The following is a 19,099-nucleotide window of genomic DNA, read 5'->3' as shown; positions in this document are numbered from 1 at the left end:
TGTACAGCTAAAGGTGGAGTGGTACAATAATCAATAAAAAGCTTGATAAAACATGACACGAGGCTGTAATTTACCTGCATTACGCAACTGTACTGTATATCCATGTAAAAACCTGTACACATCCCATAAAGGTATGGTGTAAGTAAGAAGAACATCAATAGGGATTAGGTCAAATATTATCCTTGGGTCTAGTGGGAAAATGACTACAGAAATATTTAGTGTGTATGTCATCTGTTTCAGGGTTCTGAGTTGACTCCAGAGAACTTCCACAGCTACATTGAATGTGAGAACCCCAACAACGACCTCAGCCGGTTCCGAGGTTACATGTGAGTCTGGTTTTATTCACTACAGACACTGTATGGAGACAGACTTAATGTTATGAACTTTTGAAAGGCAAGGTAACTTACATATTTGTTTCCTACAGGGAGTACCCCAGTAAGGCTCGTGTGGGCTTACACAACAACAACCTCCTCCTGAGAAGCTGCACCATCCGCAACACAGAGACCGTCATAGGCATCGTGGTCTATGCAGGTAAGAGGGTGAAATAATCCTCTTTCCCCAGGTCTAGCTCATGCTGGGGTTTGGTGTATCCCATTATCCAACCGGGTGTCCACAGCTGGTTTTCCTCATATTTCAAGTTATTACCTGGGCAACCAGCAGGACTATGGCAATTTAGCACTTTTGGTTTAGTTTAATAAAATATATCAAGTGCTGTTTTTAGACCAATTTGCCTCATGATTTGTCAACTCTTGCAAAAATGTTGTCCTTCATATCGGAGTGCTACTTCAGGCTCTTTGCGTGTCTTGACCAATCGGATTCACTGAAATCACAGCTCTTGCGTGCTGGGTACAACGCACAAAGTGCGCTCACAACTATACTCCGGTATTTATTTAGCAAGCGTGATAACACATATTTCCTGACAGACACAAACAAAAACTCGTACATAAAGTTAGCAGCCTATACACCAAAACATTAGTGATCTGACATGCGGTATTGCATGGAAACTATACTATTTGTCAGTCTGATCAACTGTAGGCTACTAACAACAACAGCTGCATAGTCTAGCCTACTATGCACCCTGTCTCTCTGGCCAGGCTAAACGAAGCGGTAACTTTGTGTATTTATAGCCCATTTCTTTGTCAGAAAATGTGAATGGGATCAAATGTGGTTTATATTGAAACTTTTGCTGACCAGGCTACCTATCTAATCCAAAATTATTAACTAGAATGAATCAATAAACACAATAGCTGACATAGACTGTGAGTTCATTTTGAATTAGGCCTACAGTTGCATAGGGCAAGACTAGATGATGCAAACCTGCATAAAGCATGCTCAGCCCTGTGAGTTTTATTGTCCAATCATGTTGCTTTCTGTGTGTCTGTGTAAAACCCCTAGTACTTCTTTAAAATATAATTCATGGTTTCTGCAGTTTTACAGGGTTTTCATCCTCCCCAAGGCCAGGAGTTTTTCCAGGAGTTTTTTTAAAACCATGTGATGTGATTAGAAAAACTCTGGTCCCATCATAGCCCATATTAAATATTTTTATACCGTATAAGGTCCAGAGTTTTATCTGGTTAGGTTACCAGATCAGGAAAAAGTACGGGCCCCAGAATTGTTTTTACGCCACACCACTCTGGGACCTCTGGTAACAGACTATGCTGGTTAGAGATGAATCTGCCTCTAGTGTGCTCAATAACACTCAACCTGAATCTTCTGTCATAAAGCCTATATAATGCCGCCTTTATGGAATGGCTGTTGAGAGAACTACCACATTGTCCTGCCCCCATAGTCTATATCAGTTGACTGCTAGGAGTGTGGCCTGCCTCCAGCTCCTTTATGCCTTGTCCCCACTAGACACAGTCAGGCAGGTCTGACTACAACCCTGCAGGCTAAACCAGTCTGTCTGCTCAGGCACAAGGTTTCTGCTTCCATTATTATTTTACTACAAAATCCATACAGGTATAGAGTTACATCCGCTCTGGTACCATCAATGGCTTTCTATATATGACATTCAGCTCTTTTTCCTTCATTTCCAGAAGCAAAAATGAAGGCTATTGTGATACAGTGTAGAATCAACCTCTGACGTCTTGTGCACTGCATTTCAATGCCTATGCAATTTTATTGTAAAGGATTTCTCTGTTGTTGTTGTAGAATTGTATGTAGAGTTATGCCGTAAGGGTACTACCACCTCTGCATGTTTATTCGTCACCCACAAACAAATAGGGAATTTTGACCCAGGTCTGCTGTAAAAGCACACATACATGTACATTTACATGTATATAGCCATGGTTGTGTTGTGTGATCTTGAACGCAGGTCACGAGACCAAAGCCATGAAGAACAACAGTGGACCGAGGTATAAACGCAGTAAACTGGAGCGCAGGCTGAATGTGGACGTGCTGTGGAGCGTTGTCCTGCTGGTCATCATGTGTCTGACCGCGGCTATAGGTCCGTTCTGATCAATATAACTGACCACATCTATATGAAAACATGTGTCTGACCGCAGCTATACAGTAGGTCTGTATAGCTGCTCAATTTAACTGACCACAGCTGTATGTGGTTGCTGACCAAATCTATATGAACACACTGCTTATCATGTCCTACCACACAGTTCTTGGTCTTTGCTGTTTTACCACAGCTATAGCGTTGCTGTAAACAAGTATTTTGACCACGTTCGTATCATTCTTTGTGTTCCGCAGGCCATGGTCTCTGGCTCAGGAACCAGAAGGAAGCTTCCTTTCTGATCCCTGACACCACGTCTCCTGCCCTGTCTGGCTTCTACCTGTTCTGGACCATGATCATAGTTTTACAGGTAGGTAGCGCACTAAATGTCTTAAAACCTTGTGTTAATATGCTAAATTCATGATGCTAAATTAATTATTAATTAAATTCCATTCTCTCCTCGGCAGGTGCTCATCCCTATCTCCCTGTATGTGTCCATCGAGATCGTCAAACTGGGTCAAATCTTCTTCATCCAGAACGACATAGACTTCTATAATGAGTACCTGGACTCCAGGATCCAGTGTCGGGCCCTGAACATCACAGAGGACCTGGGTCAGATTCAGTATGTGTTCTCAGACAAGACTGGCACGCTGACGGAGAACAAGATGGTGTTCCGGCGCTGCACCATTGCTGGGGTGGAGTACCCCCACGAGGAAAATGGTGAGAAGTCAAAGTACATTTTTCTACACAACACAACGTTTTCCACAAGGGGCACTCATGAGTAGGGTTGCAAAGGGAGGGTATATTACTGGAACATTTCAAAGTTTACCAGTTAACTACCAGAATCTTGGTATCTTTCAAGGATTTTAGACATCTAGTGGCCCTTTTGGGTACTTCAGCTTATCACAGGTGTCTGTAATCATCTCTGGCCCTCTAAAATATATGATTTTTTAATATATATATTTTGAAATAAAATATGAGAAAGCTGTAAAACATTGCTAAATATATACCATTAACTTAGTGAATACCATTGGTGTTTAATATGAGGGTTTCAGCATGGCATTCCTTTATATTTATTTTACAAACTTGATTGATTAGATGATTTTTCATTAATTAGGCTATTTTCTCTTGAACCATATGGTCTATTTAATAGAAACTCATGGACAATATGGACACAGATATAATAAATGAATAGTGTGTGTATATATATATATATATATATATATATATATATATATATATATATATATATATATATATATATATATATATATACCAAAGTTACGATAAATTGCCATAGAGTTTCTGTTAATTACCAAAATTACTGAAGATTCCGGTAACTTCTGTAAATTAACGGTAGCTTTGCAACCCTACTCATGAGTGATATAGTATTGTGAATGTTTGAAAATAATAATACTTTGGGTGGGTGCTTATATTTGTCCTGAAACCCCCTCGGAGATTGGCTCTAACCGCTAGGCTACCTGCCTCCTATGATACCCTGACACTAAGGATTTTGTACAATTTATTTAAAAATGTCTTTCATCCCTCCCTGTCTATCTTTCTGGCAGCGCGGAGGCTTGAAGTGTACGAGCAGGAGGAGGATGAGGCGAAGGGTCGCTCCCACACGCTCAAGTCACGTGCCAGCGCCAAGTCCCTGAGCTGCAAGTCACTCAGCTGCAACCGCAGCTCTGTGTCCCTGCACACACTGACAGGCCACTCTGAGGGGGAGGGAGAAGAGTCCCCCAGCCCCATACTGCCCCGACACAGCGCCTTCAGCAGCCCCATGGTGAGATTCATACACCCAGTGTTTCTTAATCCATTCGCAATGAGACCCCTCAGAAGATGCACGTTTTTGTTCTAGCCAAGCACTAAGATACCTGATTCAGCTAATCAAAGACTTGGTGATTAGTTGATTAGTTGAATCACACACAACTGACAGCATGATATGAAATGTCTAATTCCTATCTTCCTGTCTTCCCTCTAGGAGAAGGATGTAGTCCCGGACCCTCTCCTGGTGCAGAAGCTGAACTGTCTGTCCTCCCCGCTCTTCCTTCTGAGGGACGCCAGTATGGAGCTCACCTACATTGTTGACTTCTTCATGGCTCTGGCCATCTGCAACACGGTGGTGGTGTCCTCACCCAACCAGCCCCGCCATGTGGTACGTAAGATAGCCTCAACCTAATAAAAGAAGGAGGTAGATGTTTGCAGGGTTCGCACAAGGTGCTTGAGGTGCTTAAAGTACTTGAATTTGGCACTCTGAAATTCAAGTACTGCAATACCTTGAAAATCAGACATTTTCTCAATTGGTACTTGAAAAATACTTGAATTAAAATGATAGAAGAGAAAATGATCAAATATGTTAATATGAAAAATATTTTTAAAATGTATAGGTCTTATGAATACATTTCCAGGCAGACTACCGAGTTTTATTTCCTCACGTGTTTTGCACTCTGGTTGCCACTCAGCCAGGCAGGTACAGAACTGACTGATTAGGCGCTACCAAACGTCACATCGATAGCTAAAATGCCGGGCAAATGTAGATGCAATACTGCCTTTTGTGCGTACGGAAAATGTCTGGGATCTTTTACTTAACATGTTGCGTTTTATACTTTTCAGTATAGTTTACCAACCTTTTTTTTTACCACTACATCACTGGACCCAACCAACCCACACTGTGTAAGGTGCAAAACATGTGTCAGACTTTGACATTGAGAGCATGGGTGAATCAGCCCTGAAGGGGGAAAGACAAAACGCTGCATCCTGCTCTGGCGCCAGTTCTACATTGTGACCTTTTCTCTCCAGAGCTTTCTAGCCTCATTCAAGGGGTGCTCGCGATATTCCGCTTTATCAAGTGGCAGCCGTGCTTCTGCTGTTCTGGTGGCCGTTCACATGCCGCTTTCCTCACACAGCCCACCCGCCCTCACACAGCCCACCCGCCCTCACACAGCCCACCCGCTCTCACACAGCCCATCCGCCCTCACACAGCCCACCCGCCCTTCTCCTGACCGGCGACATTAAAGCTGCCAGTCAGAAGCAAGATGCTTTTTTGTAACTATTAAGTAGTAGATTCCCAAATGCCCAATAAAAATACAATACAGTCATTAAGCTGGAATTGTGTAATAATGCAAATAGGAAATGTGTTCACCAGTAGGCATGTCCCAAAGATCTGCTCATCACTACTCAAATTACAACGTCATCAGTCCTGACTTAGGAAGTAGTAAAACACATATTATTTAGTAGAACTTGTAAGGTAGTGATGCATATAGTAAGTTAGTTATTTTTTTCATGAGGTTGTGGTGATATACTGCCATCTGGTGGCGACTATAAACAATTGCATAATAGGAACTATTACAAATTGATGGTCCTTGAAAATAAATATTAGTGCTTGAAAAAGTCCCTGAATTTGACTTGCCACTGTCTGTACAAACCCTGTGTTTGCAATGTTTTAATTCCAAAAAATGTCTATGTGTAGTCCTCAAAGGGGAAAAGAACATGCTAAATGTAACAAAAATGTATATGTTTGACCAGGATTAGTGCCTATTCCATTTAAACTGATGTTGTCAATTGCATTCTCAGGTCCAGGTGCCTGAGGTCTCCTGTACCCCCCTTAAATCCCTGGAGGACATCAAGATGCTGTTCCAGCGTTTCGGCCTCCCCCGCTTCTCCACACTCTCTCCTCCCCACACTACGAAGAGCCCTCGCAGCTTCACACGCAGGCTCTTTGCCAGGGGCAAGGCAGCCTCCTTCACCCCCAGCCCCTCCCCTACCCCAACCAAGCGGGGTACAGAGCCAGATGGGGAGCCTAACCTTGAGGCCTCTATCCTGAGTATCAAACCAGGGTTGGATGGGGCCCCTGGAGAGGATGGGGACCAAGGGTATGAGGAGGAGGGAGAGCATGGCTCTTGGAAAGGCGAAGAGGACAAGATGTTACACCTCAACCCGGGGGCCTGGAGTGGGCTAGAGAACTCTAACGGAGCCCAAGGCCCTCCCGGTGAACCTAGGGCAGACGAACTGATCTATGAGGCGGAGAGCCCTGATGAGGCTGCTCTGGTCCACATGGCCAGGGCCTACCGCTGCACCCTGCAGGGACGCTCGCTGGAGCGCCTTCTGGTGGAGCTGCCAGGGATGGGCAGCATGGCCGTGCGCCTGCTCCACATCCTGCCCTTCGACTCCACCCGCAAGAGGATGTCTGTGGTGGTCCGCCACCCACTCACCAACCAGGTGGTGGTCTACACCAAGGGAGCAGACTCGGTCATCATGGACCTGGCAGAGTCACCTAAAGGTGCTGAGCAGTCAGACGGGAGACAGGGTCACATCAGAGAACAAACCCAGAAACACCTAGACAACTACGCCAGGGAAGGCCTTCGCACCCTCTGCATCGCTAAGAAGGTACAGACATCTACAGTGGTTAAACTTTTTTGCTTTGACCTTAAATATCACATTAATTCACATTTGTTTCTATGGAAAAATACTTAATAGCTTAGAATAGTTGATTGTCCTCAGTAGAATAAATTCTTTTTCACAGACTGGTGACTTACTTGTGCATTGTGCTAACAGGTGTTGGAGGAGGAGGAGTATGAGGTTTGGTTGAAGCGTCAGGCATTTGCAGAGACCAGTATAGAGAACAGAGAGGAGCTTCTACTGGAGTCTGCACAGAGACTGGAGACCAACCTCACTCTACTGGGTAAAACGCCACACTCCACAGACATGTTTTCTTACACCATTAGGAGAATAAGGAGGATTTATTTTATTTCTTGCTAAAGTATTAGTCATAGGGTCCCAATCAATTAAAGGCACAGCCTGGAACTTTCATAGTCAAAAGTGTTGCTCCTACACTTGTTTATAAACTGGGTTGGTGAATTCAAGGAGCAACTTGGTTAGGGCTGTCCCCGACTAAAAGAAAATCTTGGTCGACCAAGAGTAATATGTTCTTTCGACCAATGGATTGGTAGAAAATGTAAAACATGCATTTTTCCATATATTGACACATCCTATGTCAGGGTTCCCCAACTGGCAGCCCGCAAGCCAAATCTGTATTATTTGGCCCCCATACACCTGGTGCTGAAAATATAGCTAACTTGTTATGCAAGTGGCGCACAGCAACAGATGCAGAAAAACTACACCAGTCAAGTAATTCATTTCAACAATAATCTTCATTTTAATTTGACTTTACAAACAACAAGAGGGCTTAATTGGAGTCTATTTCTTCCGAGCCAAGGCCTATATAAAATAACTTAACTGGCTGAGGTAGGCTATGAGGCTTAACAGCATCTTTCACAAGAACAAAAGATATGGCCTAATAGAAGTGGGATTTATTTGTATAAGGCCTACTTACAATTGCAACTGGACAAAACTGTTGCATCCTACATAAAACAATAATTTAAAGAAAAAAAAAGCGGTGTCTGTATCGGGAGTCTCGGGATAGCCTGCTCCTGTAACGACAGAACAAACAGAAAATACTGTCAGCTTGAGATCTAAATATCCCTGGATAAGCACTCACAATAATGTTAGTATTTACTAAATACAGTCATATAGGCCACTAAGTTACTTACTCAATGGGAAAAGTTGCATTTCCCCTCGAACACGATCTTGTGGATGTCGGGTGAGATGGATGTGATTTTGCTGCGCAGGCAGGCCTCGATTGACTTATGTGAAAGCCGGTTCCTGTCGTGAGTCTATATATTGCATTCATAGAGGAAAAGGAGAACTCGCAGGTGTAAGTTGATCCAAACATTGCTAGCACATAAAATGCAAGTTTCTTTATTGTGTTGTATTCCTCTGAGCATGCCACCCAAAACACACAAGGACTCGGCATTCCTGAGCGCATCCCTGATTTGGCTCGATGTCTGGAATTCAATCAGCTCAGTTTGAATTGTGGCCTCATCCAGCGAGGGTATTGTTTTCTTAGCAAGGGAGGAGAATTCTCCACCTGGGCGGACTGGGAGAGGGTCACGTACAAACGCAATGATATCCTTGAGCAGGCATGTTGTAGTCTTCAAATCTGGTGGAGAAGTTGTCCCTCAGCTGCTTGAAGAAATCTTCCATCACCTCTGTGACAATGCTGCGGCTTGGTCCCTCTGCCTGTCAATTTCTTCAGTGTGCTGAAGTGCAGTAGCCTTCCAGATGACAAGTCCAAATCGAACTACTCAAGCTTCCTAGTAAAGGCCTCAAGTTTTTCCACCATGTCCACAACTGTTTTCCCTCTTCCTTGTAACTGCAGATTTAACCAGTTTGAGTGAAAAGAATGTCAGCCAAAAAAGCCGCGTGTGTAGCTTGCAGTTAACGCTTAAATTTTTCTGCGTCGGGCCTCTGTCTGGGGCGGGAATGGCACTTTGAAAGTGCCATACTTAAATTCATAATGAAGTCAGATTTAATTATTTGTAAACATTTTAATTGCAAATAAGACACACTGGCTTGGCATTGGGAAATATGGTAAGATGAACACATCTCTCAGTCCATTCTTCCCTGAAACTTAGATTTTCACCTTGTCTTTTGATACTTTTTGAGAGCAACATATTCTCTTGCTACGTAGATCTGTTTTTCCCCACCAATCAACACACAGAGAAAAATAAATATAATAATTGAATAGAGACTTTGGTGATTTTATGAGCGTAATCAGATCGAAATTATTATGTTATTGTCACTGAATTTATTGTGTACTAATCAGATGTGTTAAAAATGTTGTTCAATTTGTAGTGTAGGCCTATTGATTATGCTAATATTATAAGCTAATTGTGTAATGGCCGCCGACTATTAGTTCAGAAAAAAATTGGCCCGAGGCCAAACCTAGCTGACGAACCCTGCTGTAGGTCATTTAACTGTCTGTTACATGAAATATGCTTTGTGGACTTCACTGGACAGAGGTTGCTATCCGGTTTTGTGATAAAACAAAGGTGTGGTTGAATTGATTCTGCCACTGCATCTTCTTATTGTCTCGGCCTTTAGGCCTGTATATCACGATCGCAAGGCATATTAATTAACTGGGGCTTGGCCTCCCCAGTGATTTTACCCATGCACCGCTACAAATTATCAGAGGACCTTGGAGTTTGCCAAAAAACAGTAGGAATTCTGTCTGGGATTTACTCTCCTGCCATGTAAAAGTTACTGACATGGCAGATTCGTACGGGACAAAAATGACAGATGTGGTGTTTTGTGCTCATGCACGGAATTACATTACCCGACCTCCCCCAGTAAACCTAATCCCGTCCAAATAGGGCACAATAGGGCCTGACCTATAGCATATCATAATCACATCAATAAATTGGTTATAACTAACTCTGAACACCATAACACATGTGACAGCAAAATGGATGCAGAGGACGTGACAAATAAACTCGAAACGGGGGAATGTTTACTGGTTGCTCAGGAGGTAAAGGGAAAGTCAGATGTGTGGAATAAATTTACTGGAGATCAAGAAAAAGAAGGTGAGGAGCAAGTGCTGCGTGCATATTATGTTTGCCAAACAGGTGCTGTATAGATTAAAAAAAAAAATGTCTGACCGTTTAGAACAATGTAAACACTAAATAAATGATAAGCGTACCAGAGAGTCTGTTGTACAGTTTTTTTGCTAAGCCTTTATTACAGCAAAGACTAAAAACAGTCACATTCATTCATGAATGCAGTTTCCGAAATGGAACGGTTTATTTATTGTTTAAGCCAATTCTTCAAGGCTCGCTTTATTTTATTTTTAAACTAAAATGCTTGATTGCATTTAAAATGACTGGTATGCTGTGTGATGACATGAACAAATTAATGATTGATTGATGCAGTACCCTAAATAAGTATTGAAATATAGGCCTAAGTTAGTTATGATATTAAGACTAAACAGGATGCGCTCTTAGGCCTACAGCTCAATGTTAATACTAAATTGTAATTATTTTGCACTATGGCCTATTTCTTGCCTTACCTCCATAACTTACTACATTTGCACACAATGTAGATAGATTTTCTATTGTGTTATTGACTGTACGTTTGTTTATTCCATATGTAACTCTGTGTTGTTGTTGTTTTTTATCGCACTGCTTTGCTTTATCTTGCACAGGTCGCAGTTGTAAATGAGAACTTGTTCTCAACTGGCTTACCTGGTTAAATAAAGGTTAAATAAATAAAATAAATAAATACAAATGGTGGTTATACAAGGCTGCTATACTAAGCCTACTAATGATAATGACATTACTTATGATCATAATAGTAATAATAACAATAAGAAGGAGATCAAGAAAAAGGAGCGTTATTATTATTATAAATATAATTTTTCTGACAATTTGGAACAGCGTAAAGAGCACTAAATAAATTATGAATAATATCAGAGGCTGTTCTAATGAAAAGAAAGTGTGAAGCCTTTATTACAGCAAAGTAAATATTAAAAACAGCTGAATTTGTGAAATTGTTTACTTGACATGTTGTTGCATGGAGCTTGGTGCTCACAGAATCAGTAGGCTATTAAACAAACACTCAAACAGGCAACAGACACAGGATCTGTCTTATTTCTGTAGATACAGTGGGGGAAAAAAGTATTTAGTCAGCCACCAATTGTGCAAGTTCTCCCACTTAAAAAGATGAGAGAGGCCTGTAATTTTCATCATATGTACACGTCAACTATGACAGACAAAATGAGGAAAAAAAATCAAGAATATCACATTGTAGGATTTTTAATGAATTTATTTGCAAATTATGGTGGAAAATAAGTATTTGGTCAACTTCAAACAAGCAAGATTTCTGGCTCTCACAGACCTGTAACTTCTTCTTTAAGAGGCTCCTCTGTCCTCCATTCGTTACCTGTATTAATGGCACCTGTTTTAACTTGTTATCAGTATAAAAGACACCTGTACACAACCTCAAACAGTCACACTCCAAACTCCACTATGGCCAAGACCAAAGAGCTGTCAAAGGACACCAGAAACAAAATTGTAGACCTGCACCAGGCTGGGAAGACTGAATCTGCAATAGGTAAGCAGCTTGGTTTGAAAAAATCTACTGTGGGAGCAATTATTAAGAAATGGAAGACATACAAGACCACTGATAATCTCCCTCGATCTGGGGCTCCACGCAAGATCTCACCCTGTGGGGTCAAAATGATCACAAGAACGGTGAGCAAAAATCCCAGAACCACATGGGGGGACCTAGTGAATGACCTGCAGAGAGCTGGGACCAAAGTAACAAAGCCTACCATCAGTAACACACTACGCCGCCAGTGACTCAAATCCTGCAGTGTCAGACGTGTCCCCCTGCTTAAGCCAGTACATGTCCAGGCCCGTCTGAAGTTTGCTAGAGTGCATTTGGATGATCAAGAAGAGGATTGGGAGAATGTCATATGGTCAGATGAAACCAAAATATAACTTTTTGGTAAAAACTCTACTCGTTGTGTTTGGAGGACAAAGAATGCTGAGTTGCATCCAAAGAACACCATACCTACTGTGAAGCATGGGGGTGGAAACATCATGCTTTGGGGCTGTTTTTCTGCAAAGGGACCAGGACGACTGATCCGTGTAAAGGAAAGAATGAATGGGGCCATGTATCGTGAGATTTTGAGTGAAAACCTCCTTCCATCAGCAAGGGCATTGAAGATGACACGTAGCTGGGTCTTTCAGCATGACAATGATCCCAAACACACCGCCCGGGCAACGAAGGAGTGGCTTCGTAAGAAGCATTTCAAGGTCCTGGAGTGGCCTAGCCAGTCTCCAGATCTCAATCCCATAGAAAATCTTTGGAGGGAGTTTAAAGTCTGTGGTGTCCAGCGACAGCCCCAAAACATCACTGCTCTAGAGGAGATCTGCATGGAGGAATGGGCCAAAATACCAGCAACAGTGTGTGAAAACCTTGTGAAGACTTACAGAAAACGTTTGACCTGTGTCATTGCCAACAAAGGGTATATAACAAAGTATTGAGAAACTTTTGTTATTGACCAAATACTTATTTTCCACCATCATTTACAAATAAATTCATTAAAAATCCTACAATTTGATTTTCTGGAAAAAAAATTCTCATTTTGTCTGTCATAGTTGACGTGTACCTATGATTAAAATTACAGGCCTCTCTCATCTTTTTAAGTGGGAGAACTTGCACAATTGGTGGCTGACTAAATACTTTTTTTCCCCACTGTATATTGATGATTTATAAAGCCAGGCACATTTAACTGTTAGGCTATTGATTATAGACCTAATTAAGTTGAGGTTTCCTCTCTCCTCACTTAGACAATAAGGCGAGGGCTGTTTTCTCATCTCCTCATTCTGCTGCTGCCTCCGCCGCATTGTTCTCAACACCAATATGCCGGTTAACTTTGTAATTATGCACATAGCAATATGGTCTAGGAAAAGGCGCCAATTCAACAGCGCACTGATGTGTTTCTGAACCGCGGACAGCGATCACTATCCAACGCCGGAGAAAGCACATTTGTTATAAAATAATATTTGTATTAGTGTTGCACCATTGTTCTTATGTAATATAATCATAGACAATTTCAGTAGCACGTCTTAGACTGATGGACCGTGCCATCCCCACGGCCGCCACAATGGATCAGTCCACTCAGACATGCATGAATCAGACAGGTGTCTTGTACACCATTTTATATATATATATATATATATATATATATATATATATATATATATATATATATATATATATATATATATATAATTGCTACTGCTCGACTAATGAAATCTCGGACAACCAACAGCCTATCGACCAAACAATCGACCAGTCGACTAAATGAGGTCAGCCCTAAACTTGGTCAGGAGCTAGCAACAACCAACTGCAATGGCTGACTGTAGTGTTACTGTTTCTGTTGCCAGGGGCAACAGGGATCGTGGACAGACTCCAGGAAGAGGTGCCAGAGACCATTGAGGCACTACAGAGAGCAGGGGTCAAAGTATGGGTCCTGACAGGGGACAAACAAGAGACTGCCATAAATATCGCCTGTGCCTGCAAACTACTCAGGTCCACAGACCAACTGCTGACTGCTAACTGTGGTAGCAAGGTGAATGTTATCCTGTTATTCTAAATTATTTGTCCTCCTTCAAAATGCGTTCCTGTCATCCTGCTGTCAATCTTCCTCATCCTGTCTGGTGTCTCTCTCTTCAGGAGGCGTGCAAGGCCTTGTTGTTAGAGCTGCGGGCGGAGGTGGAGAGTGGGGAGGCAGCTGAGGGCACGTCGGGCTTCACCCTGGTGGTGGATGGGCGCACGCTGGACTTCGCCCTGCAGGAGGACCTGAAAGGGGACTTCCTGGAACTGAGCCGGCGCTGCAGGGCCGTGATCTGCTGCCGCTCCACCCCACTTCAGAAGAGCCAGGTGGTACGGCTGGTACGGGACCAGCTCCGAGTCATGACCCTCGCCATAGGTCAGTGGAAGTCGGTAACACTTAAATGAGTAGTCCAGGATACAGTGGGGGAAAAAAGTATTTAGTCAGCCACCAATTGTGCAAGTTCTCCCACTTAAAAAGATGAGAGAGGACTGTAATTTTCATCATAGGTACACGTCAACTATGACAGACAAAATGAGAATTATTTTTCCAGAAAATCACATTGTAGGATTTTAATGAATTTATTTGCAAATGATGGTGAAAATAAGTATTTGGTCAATAACAAAAGTTTCTCAATACTTTGTTATATACCCTTTGTTGGCAATGACACAGGTCAAACGTTTTCTGTAAGTCTTCACAAGGTTTTCACACACTGTTGCTGGTATTTTGGCCCATTCCTCCATGCAGATCTCCTCTAGAGCAGTGATGTTTTGGGGCTGTCGCTGGGCAACACTGACTTTCAACTCCCTCCAAAGATTTTCTATGGGGTTGAGATCTGGAGACTGGCTAGGCCACTCCAGGACCTTGAAATGCTTCTTACGAAGCCACTCCTTTGTTGCCCGGGCGGTGTGTTTGGGATCATTGTCATGCTGAAAGACCCAGCCACGTTTCATCTTCAATGCCCTTGCTGATGGAAGGAGGTTTTCACTCAAAATCTCACGATACATGGCCCCATTTATTCTTTCCTTTACACGGATCAGTCGTCCTGGTCCCTTTGCAGAAAAACAGCCCCAAAGCATGATGTTTCCACCCCCATGCTTCACAGTAGGTATGGTGTTCTTTGGATGCAACTCAGCATTCTTTGTCCTCCAAACACGACGAGTTGAGTTTTTACCAAAAAGTTATATTTTGGTTTCATCTGACCATATGACATTCTCCCAATCCTCTTCTGGATCATCCAAATGCACTCTAGCAAACTTCAGACGGGCCTGGACATGTACTGGCTTAAGCAGGGGGACACGTCTGGCACTGCAGGATTTGAGTCCCTGGCGGCGTAGTGTGTTACTGATGGTAGGCTTTGTTACTTTGGTCCCAGCTCTCTGCAGGTCATTCACTAGGTCCCCCCGTGTGGTTCTGGGATTTTTGCTCACCGTTCTTGTGATCATTTTGACCCCCACGGGGGTGAGATCTTGCGTGGAGCCCCAGATCGAGGGAGATTATCAGTGGTCTTGTATGTCTTCCATTTCCTAATAATTGCTCCCACAGTTGATTTCTTCAAACCAAGCTGCTTACCTATTGCAGATTCAGTCTTCCCAGCCTGGTGCAGGTCTACAATTTTGTTTCTGGTGTCCTTTGACAGCTCTTTGGTCTTGGCCATAGTGGAGTTTGGAGTGTGACTGTTTGAGGTTGTGGACAGGTGTCTTTTATACTGATAACAAGTTCAAACTGGTGCCATTAATACAGGTAACGCGTGGAGGACAGAGGAGCCTCTTAAAGAAGAAGTTACAGGTCTGTGAGAGCCAGAAATCTTGCTTGTTTGTAGGTGACCAAATACTTATTTTCCACCATAATATGCAAATAAATTCATAAAAAATCCTACAATGTGACTTTCTGGATTATTTTTTCTCAATTTGTCTGTCATAGTTGACGTGTACCTATGATGAAAATTACAGGCCTCTCTCATCTTTTTAAGTGGGAGAACTTGCACAATTGGTGGCTGACTAAATACTTTTTTCCCCCACTGTATATAAACATTTATGAGCATTTATAAGGCATTATAAGTAGGAATAGCCCTGTCTTAGTGTTTCCAATCTAGATTTCTTAAGTCTGGGGCGTCCTTTTTTGTCCAGGTGATGGAGCCAATGATGTCAGTATGATCCAGGTGGCAGATGTTGGCATTGGGATATCTGGCCAGGAGGGCATGCAGGCTGTGATGTCCAGTGACTTTGCCATATCCAGGTTTAAACACCTCCGCAAGCTGCTGTTGGTCCATGGCCACTGGTGCTACACACGCCTGGCCAACATGATTCTCTACTTCTTCTACAAGAATGTGGTAAGAACGTCTCTCATTCACCCCAGGCACATGCACACTCACTATCTCTGTCTTTATTTTCTCTCCCTCCCTCCGTCCGTCTCTCTTCCTGTGTGTGTAGATGTATGTGAATCTGCTGTTCTGGTACCAGTTCTTCTGTGGTTTCTCGGGGAGCGTCATGACCAACTCCTGGGTGCTCATCTTCTTCAACCTCCTCTTCACCTCCGCCCCTCCCCTTCTCTACGGGATCCTGGACAAAGACGTGTCTGCAGACACCCTCATTAAGTTACCAGAGCTCTACAAATCCGGACAGTATTCCAAGGTGTGTGAAGGCGGAATCTGGGAGTATTAGGACAATGATTTCCAACTCCGGTCCTTGGGTACATTTTTGTTCTAGCCCAGCACTAACACACACTCATTGATATGTTTTATTGATGTATCTCTCCAGGCCTACCTCCCTTCTACCTTCTGGCTGACGATGCTGGACGCTCTTTACCAAAGCCTTGTCTGTTTCTTTGTTCCTTACCTTGTGAGTAGATTTACACTAGATTTGCACAAGTAGTGCTATTGCCATTGATTTAATGTGTTCTGTGTCTACATTGTGTAATCCTATACCCTGAGAATGGGTCAGTGAGGTGGTGTTGTTCTCTGTAGTCTGGGAGTCGTTTCGGTTGAATAGGGCATCATGCCATACTCTGCCTTTTTAAAAGCATAACAGGATTTCCTAATGGATAATTAACTTTGTTTTGGTCTTTATTTTTGGTCAGGCATATGCAGGGTCAGATGTAGACATGCTCTCCTTTGGGTCTCCCATCAATGCCTCTGCCCTCCTCATCATCCTACTACACCAGGTCATCGAGAGCCACACACTGGTGAGACACACCTTACCTGACACACCCATAGGTTGATAATGATAATGCATTTATTTAGCACTTTTGACTAGGTCTCAAAGCCTTCACATTTTGAAGGGGGCAACTCATGGGTTCAAGTTGGGAATAAGTGGACCCGGGATCGTGTCCAAATGTTCCTGTTCCATGTTATGTACTCTATTTATTTCTGTTTCTATTCCTATGTTGATCTGTGCTATGTTCCTGTGTTACAGACATGGCTACATGCGTTAGTGCTGGTGGGTAGTGCTCTCTTCTACTTCTCTTTCACCCTGGTCTTCAGTGTGGTGTGTGTGACGTGTAGCCCCCCCACCAATCCTCTTGGTGTGGACAAGCTACAGATGTCCCAACCACTCTTCTACGGAGTGTGTGCCCTCACCACCGTGCTGGCACTGCTACCAAGGTATACACACACAGTAGTGCCAACCTTTTTCAGACAGAATCACAGCTCGATTGGAGACCCACATCATTAAGAAAAATCGTTTTTTAAACCTTTTCTACCTTCCCTTCCTCACTGTCACTCTTTCAGATTCCTGTTCCATGCATTGCGCAACAGCATCTCCCCCTCTGACACACTGAAGGCTGCTCTGATGGACCAGTTCAACCCAGATGACTACTGTAGGAAGATGCAGCGCTGGAACCAGACCCAGGCCCAGAGTAAAGCCAGGGGTCTCGTCATCAATGTGGAAGACTCAGACATCAAGATCCCTGACTTTATACTCCCTAAAGAGCTGAAGGAATGCAGCGCTGCCACTGGCTCTGTGCTCTCCTGACCTCACAGAGGCTACAGGAGGTTGCTACCATAGAAATAGAAAGAAAATAATAGCATCCCCATTCAAGTCATTGATGGCATAATGGGTGGTCAGGTGGCCATTGTGAGTGTACCCATCGGAGCAAAGAAGGAAGTAAAAGCAGGAAGTGTACCCATCAATCTGTGCTGTGATTTGTTGAATCAACTCAACTGACATCACAAAAAATAAATTCCATTGCATGAGCTACATCAGTTAGCATCATTTGAATTAACATTCTACATTAACATAGAAATTATTGCATCACAATACCAGGCAGCCATTGTTATTGTACCCATGAGTTTACCAGTCAAATTGCCAGGGTTAGAGGTTCCAAGCCCGTTTTATTCATTATTGATATGGTGGCTACAGGGTTCAACCCTAACACCCTTCAAAGCTAGCGTTGCTGGCTGGTGATGGTTAAGATCGCCATGCTGTCTATCCAGGGGAACGAGATTGATGTTTCTCACATGTGCCTAGAGTTGCATTAACATGGAGTCATGGTCCCTTGAGAAAATATTGGTGATGTGGACACATAGACATTCATAAATGTGTCTCTGGGGTACGGTAGGACTTCGACACAATCTGGTGTCCAGGGTGATGAGGCCCCTTCATAATGCACTACACCCGAACCCTGCTAGGCGTGGTGCACTCTGGCCCTCTTCAGTGTGCACTGAGCATGTAGGGAACAGAATTCTATTAGTTATCATAGGCTTAGTCCCCAGTAGATAGGTACTCAGAAGATTGCTTAAAGGTTGAATTAGCAACTGTTTACCTCCTCATCCTGTGACCAAGTAATGAATGGGAACTGTGAAACAATCCAGATTTGTGACGTGATATCAGAAGGTTGACGAGCGTTTTTGTTTTGGTTATTGTTTTGTTTGTTGTTTGTTCCATGAAAACATGTACTGTACTACACTGGTTACATTCCTCTACTGAATCACGTTATGCAATCACAGATTAAGTGAGACAAGATTTGAATGTTATTTTTTCTGTAATTTGCACTGCTTTGTTGAGAATGGTGGAATTATATGCAGGAGTGTGTGCAATGTTTGGAATGTGTTTACAATCCTTGAGTTGCGTGCACTTATTTTTAAAGTTAGCATCAAGCTACGACTCCTTTTGTGTTTAGGCACAGCTCTTCGATGTTGGTGTTTCTTAAACAAACACTCAAAATGACATTGTAAATTACGCATATTATTGCATAGGAACCTTGGACACTGGGAGGTCCCATTGAAGGGCTGGACCATATCTAAATGCTGTAAAGTGGCCTTTTCCTCCTGAATCACACTTGAATTCATTTTGACTGGAGTTTAAATGGATTTGGCATTGACCTGACCTTTCTCACCACTGTTTTCCTCTGATCTGTATTCAAATTGAGTAAAGCAGTCCATTAAAACATGGGATATATTTATTTAACCTTTATTTTCTCGTTGAGATACAATCTCTTTTTCAAGAGAGTCCTGACCAAAGTGGCAGCACACGTTTAGTTACAAGACAAGAACCAAAATGCTATGTACATTTACACACTGAAAAATTGAAATGAAATGTGGGAAGTTGATTGAGGGCCTGGTGCTTCTAAAGCAAGACAACCAAAAGTGCAACTTAGTAGGCCTAAGTGCAGGAGGAGGATTCAGGTATGGCCCTGCTGTATATGTGAAGTAGGCAGTGGTGAAAAGTACTTAAATAAAAATACTTTAAAGTGCTACTTAA

At 42.8% G+C, this 19,099-nt stretch overlaps 1 protein-coding gene across 3 annotated transcripts in view; it reads left to right on the top strand.

Annotated features, from left to right (window-relative positions):
* The window catches only part of LOC121544795 (phospholipid-transporting ATPase VD), a 31,260-nt gene extending 12,161 nt beyond the window's left edge, over positions 1-19,099 (top strand). For 2 of the 3 annotated variants that reach the window (XM_041854945.2, XM_041854947.2), the window contains 17 exons: positions 241-326; positions 425-531; positions 2,315-2,446; positions 2,698-2,810; positions 2,908-3,160; positions 4,009-4,226; positions 4,425-4,598; positions 6,017-6,829; positions 6,998-7,124; positions 13,234-13,418; positions 13,523-13,778; positions 15,530-15,732; positions 15,833-16,033; positions 16,160-16,240; positions 16,479-16,583; positions 16,814-17,001; positions 17,128-19,099. In XM_041854945.2, the coding sequence (XP_041710879.1) occupies positions 241-326; positions 425-531; positions 2,315-2,446; positions 2,698-2,810; positions 2,908-3,160; positions 4,009-4,226; positions 4,425-4,598; positions 6,017-6,829; positions 6,998-7,124; positions 13,234-13,418; positions 13,523-13,778; positions 15,530-15,732; positions 15,833-16,033; positions 16,160-16,240; positions 16,479-16,583; positions 16,814-17,001; positions 17,128-17,371 (3,486 nt within the window). In that variant the 3' untranslated portion in view covers positions 17,372-19,099. The remainder of the gene's footprint in view (positions 1-240; positions 327-424; positions 532-2,314; positions 2,447-2,697; positions 2,811-2,907; positions 3,161-4,008; positions 4,227-4,424; positions 4,599-6,016; positions 6,830-6,997; positions 7,125-13,233; positions 13,419-13,522; positions 13,779-15,529; positions 15,733-15,832; positions 16,034-16,159; positions 16,241-16,478; positions 16,584-16,813; positions 17,002-17,127) is intronic. The other variant, XM_041854948.2, reaches the window with a different exon arrangement.

Source organism: Coregonus clupeaformis, chromosome 29, assembly GCF_020615455.1.
Source record: "Coregonus clupeaformis isolate EN_2021a chromosome 29, ASM2061545v1, whole genome shotgun sequence".
In the NCBI taxonomy this organism is placed as follows: Eukaryota; Metazoa; Chordata; class Actinopteri; order Salmoniformes; family Salmonidae; genus Coregonus; species Coregonus clupeaformis.
The sequence above is the reverse complement of the archived record's forward strand: the minus strand, read 5'-3'. Positions and strand labels throughout refer to the sequence as shown.